Below are 4740 nucleotides of genomic sequence, written 5' to 3' on the forward strand. Positions count from 1 at the left end.
AGAAGTGTATAAATAAACACCGAAATATGGTTTATGTACCGCCATGATTAGCAAAGCTGTATTGGTCAGGGCTACCCAAACTAGGCTGGTTCGCTGTAAGTGATCAGACCAAAATCTCCCACCATAACCAATTGGCATTGTTCAGCAGGGTGACGAAAATACCCAAATCCCAGACATGGATAAAGTCATGTCTGAGGCCTATGTCCTGCAGTGGCCTAGAACCGGCTGCATTTGGTGTTGTGTATATATATATATATATATATATATATATATATATATATATATTATTAGCTAAGCTACAACCCCAGTTGGAAAAGCAGGATGCTATAAGCCCAGAGGCTCCAACAGGGAACATAACCCAGTGAGGAAAGGAAAAAAAAGGAAAATAGAATGTTTTAAGAGGAGTAACATCATTAAAATAAATATTTCCTATATAAACTATAAAACTTTAACAAAAAAAAAGCTGAAGAAAAATAAAATAAGATAGAATAGTGTGCCCGAGTGTACCCTCAAGCAAGAGAACTCTAACCCAAGACAGTGGAAAACCATGGTACAGAGGCTATGGCACTATCCAAGACTAGAGAACAATGGTTTGATTTTGGAGTGTCCTCCTAGAAGAGCTGCTTACCATAGCTAAAGAGTCTCTTCTACCCTTACAAAGAGCAAAGTGGCCACTGAAGAATTAGTGCAGTAATCCCTTGGGTGAAGAAGAATTGTTTGGTAATCTGTGTTGTCAGGTGTATAAGGACAGAGGAGAACTTGTAAAGAATAGGCCAGACTATTCAGTGTGGATGTGTGTAGGCAAAGGGAAAATGAACCGTAACAAGAGAGAAGGATCCAATGTAGTACCATCTGGCCAGTCAAAAGACCCCATAACTCTATAGTGGTAGTATCTCAATGGCTGGCTGGTGCCCTGGCCAACCTACTACCTATATATATATATATATATATATATATATATATATATATATATATATATATATATATATATATATTCTTACGAAGCTGGTCTAGTGTAGAGTAAGTACAATAATTTAATTATGATTTTATTTCTATTTAATTTGTGCATTAAAGAGATGATAGCCAGCCCGTAAAATGAGCTCTTCTTATCTAGATGTAAGTATTTTATGTAAATTACGTAAGATTTCCATCGTCAATTTCATTGTATTCTTTATTCAAGTTAGTAGATGTAAATTTACATTATTTTATAAGAATTAACTTTTTATTTCCCGTACTTTTGTTACGAAGTCTTACGTAGTTGTCTGAAAGTGTTATTTGATCATATACGATATGAACAAGGGCTTAGGTAATGTTCTTTTATATTTTATGAGGTATTGCATCATGTTTGAGAGAGAATGCTCAGTAACATGTGCTTTGGAAAATTCTCTACCACGTGCTTTGTAAATTTTGTGAAAGCCTGGTTATAGGATGTATCTTTTTTTCATTTCGGGGACAGAGGGCGGACGGAGCTTGCTGACTGAGAGAGCCGTCTGGCATGGCATGAGTATCGTTCAGGAGAGTGATATTTGGCTACTCTGGGGCTTTGCTCGGTCCCCACGCTCCCAGACCTCAGTCTGGGAAGTTTCTGGAAGTTGCTGAATTTCATATAAAAAGGAAAGACCAGATTTACAGAGACAGATAGAGATGGAGATTACCAGCCTTAAGATTGTCATATCCTCACCTCTCTCCCACTCGCACACAACCCAGTGTATTGTTTTAAAAGTGTTCAGTACATTTAGTGTGTCCTCTCCCAAGTTACTCTATGCCCCAAAGCAAATCGTGTGTCGAAAAGATACGTAAGACGAAACGGTGATTTTAAATGCATTGTATTAGGGTGAGCGTTGGCATTGTGTAAAGTTTTGTAAACGGCCCTGTAAGAAGGTTAGATTTTGTATCTTGATCTGGTTATCTATTTTCATCAAGTATCAAGCTTGAATATTGTATTATTCAAGCTTTTGTTTAATTTACATTGCATTATTTATTTTGTCTTAGTCTAAGGTTTATTCAGATTTGATAGTTCAAGTCAAGTTCATATATAATTTTCAGATCGTATCATTTTTGTTTTAATCTAAGTTTTGTTCAGTCTTAATAATTCAAGCGATTTATTTTGTTGTTATGTCAATTCTTTTCAAGGTGTTGTAATTTATATAGAATATATTCATTTTTGTAAAGAGTGTATTATTCCAATCACCATAGTTTAGAATCAGATTCTGCTCGTATCCTGTTAAGAACCACGGTAAGTTTTAACTAACACTTAAGAGTAATTACCTAGTTTTGTTTTGAGTGTACTTAAGAGACCTTTGGATATTCAGTGTTTTATATATTGCTATCTGGAAGTTATTTAACTGTCTCAGAATTCGTGTGTTGATATTTCAAAGTGTAACAGTCTTAATGTAAAAGCAAACCAGTGAGTTTGGAATTTAAGTGGTTGATTAACTTGCCAGTCGTAGTATATATTATATTGTTCCTAGTCACGAGCCATAGTATAATATATTTTCGGTGCCCCGTAATCGTATATACAGTATATATATATATATATATATATATATATATATATATATATATAAGTATATATATATATACATATATATAAGTATATATATATATATATATATATATATATATATATACATATATATATAAGTATATATATATATATATATATATATATATATATATATATATACATATATATATACATATATATAAGTATATATATATATATACATATATATAAGTATATATATATATATATATATATATATATATAAGTATATATACATATATATATATATATATATATATATATATATATATATATATATATTATATATATATATATATGAGAGATAATACTATATCAAGAATACACTCCCAGTTAAATGAAGGGGAGCTGCCCTTATTTTCTTGCGTCCATTATCATTTAGTTCTAAATAGAATAAAGACAACTTCGTCGTCTCCTCTGCTTTCAGTCATCAACTTTTGTACTGAGTCATTAATTCCCAAATATTTGATTCGTGGTGTTCACGACTAAACGTCTCCAATATACGCACGAACCAATATGTTAAGAATACTTGAAAAGCTTCCATTTTTCGGCGAACAACAAACCAAGTATTTAAAGGAAGCCAAATGTGAGCAAACTGTTACAGGTTCTATGGAGACCGTAAGGAAATTCTGTGCATTTCAAATACCATTTTTTTAATCTTTCCTCACTCTTTCTCATCAAATGTTCCAACCACCTAAACTGTCTTAATCTCAAAAGCAGAAGATATGAACGCCACTGGGACAGATCACAGAACAGAAGCTAAAGAGTTCCTTCTCGTTTAACACGGTGGAGTAACAGAAAAACTCATGAAAGATAAGATGGGCCAAAAAGAAGTCAATCAAATATAAAGTTCTATTGAAAGATCATAGTTCATTTTACGAATTTAAATTGCAAGAGAAAATGTTAAACAGCAGCCTTACTTGGTATGTCTCCCGAGCTGTTGGATTTTCCACTTTTATTAGAGTTTTTGTTCTTCGTACCATAGTCTCTCTCATACCTTTTCCTCAGCTTCTTCATTAACCAACGAAAAGGCATCTTGGCTTTCGATGTTGTCTATAGGTTTATCTAAAGGGACTTGCTACCTAACTGTTTTCAATGTGCTGAAAACTGACGCTTAGGCTAAACGTATCATACATAACAGGAAAGCTAGTTCTTCAACGAAAGTCACTATTTAAAAAAGAAAAAAAAAAAACTCGAACTTTCTAAACTTATAACACTTGACACAAACAACACTGCAAGCACAGAAGCTCTTCGTTTAAACCGGCAGTTACTTCAACGGTAACATTTCTAACAATGGGGCCTAGGGATGGAAATAAAAGTAACCCGCCTTTAGATGGCTGGCTTTGTATACTGTTTCCCATGACGAAATCTGGATTTCCTGAGACGCGCTTATCGCCTCTTGGTGTGACACAGGATGTACAGAAATGTCGAACTGATATACAACCTTGGCTTTCTTGTAGCTGCCGACTTTTCTTTAATCTGACAAATATTAGATTAAGTAGCAATACGTCTTTCTGGGTTTTGCCCTGAGGGTAAGAATTAACTTCCTGTTAGAAAGGTTAACTCATTACGGTTTGATCAGCTAAGGCTATTTATTTTAATTTTGAGCTCCAATATGATATTTCAAACAGTTAAATAACTGTTTGAAATATCATATTGGTGGTGTATAAGAGAGAGAGAGAGAGAGAGAGAGAGAGAGAGAGAGAGAGATTTGCCGTATCATATTACGCTTAAAGAATTTCCAGGTAGTTGGTGAATTAGAAGTAATTAATCAAATTAATCAATTTGAACATTTATCTGGCATCACAGTTGCTATTACAATGAACAAATTGGCAGAGAGAGAGAGAGAGAGAGAGAGAGAGAGAGAGAGGAGAGAGAGAGAGAGAGAGAGAGAGAGAGAGAGAGAGAATTGAAACTAGATCAAGACAAAACATTATCCCTTGAGACAATAGAGATAAGGATTTCGGATTCTCTCTCTCTCTCTCTCTCTCTCTCTCTCTCTCTCTCTCTGCTTTGATATACAACGAAATATTTAAGATACGATTATGCGATGAGTGATAGTTATATAGGCGGCCGATAGATGGCGTTCGGTCTGTTTGTTTGTTGGTGCTGCATCGTTAACACGTCGTTGTGTAGTTCGTTGTATTTGTGCCTATTTTTTCGTGTTATTTTGTCTTTTTTCTTATTACCATGGG

General features: G+C 34.0%; 1 protein-coding gene across 1 annotated transcript in view; it reads right to left on the reverse strand.

The window, feature by feature from the left end:
- Nucleotides 1-3950, reverse strand: part of LOC137629665 (tyrosine-protein kinase Src42A-like) — a 21183-nt gene extending 17233 nt beyond the window's left edge. Inside the window, exon 1 of the mRNA XM_068361209.1 lies at nucleotides 3466-3950. Within this exon, the coding sequence (XP_068217310.1) occupies nucleotides 3466-3580 (115 nt within the window). The 5' untranslated portion in view covers nucleotides 3581-3950. The remainder of the gene's footprint in view (nucleotides 1-3465) is intronic.
- Nucleotides 3951-4740: the final 790 nt, after the last annotated feature.

The sequence above is a fragment of the Palaemon carinicauda genome, chromosome 37 (assembly GCF_036898095.1).
Source record: "Palaemon carinicauda isolate YSFRI2023 chromosome 37, ASM3689809v2, whole genome shotgun sequence".
In the NCBI taxonomy this organism is placed as follows: domain Eukaryota; kingdom Metazoa; phylum Arthropoda; class Malacostraca; order Decapoda; family Palaemonidae; genus Palaemon; species Palaemon carinicauda.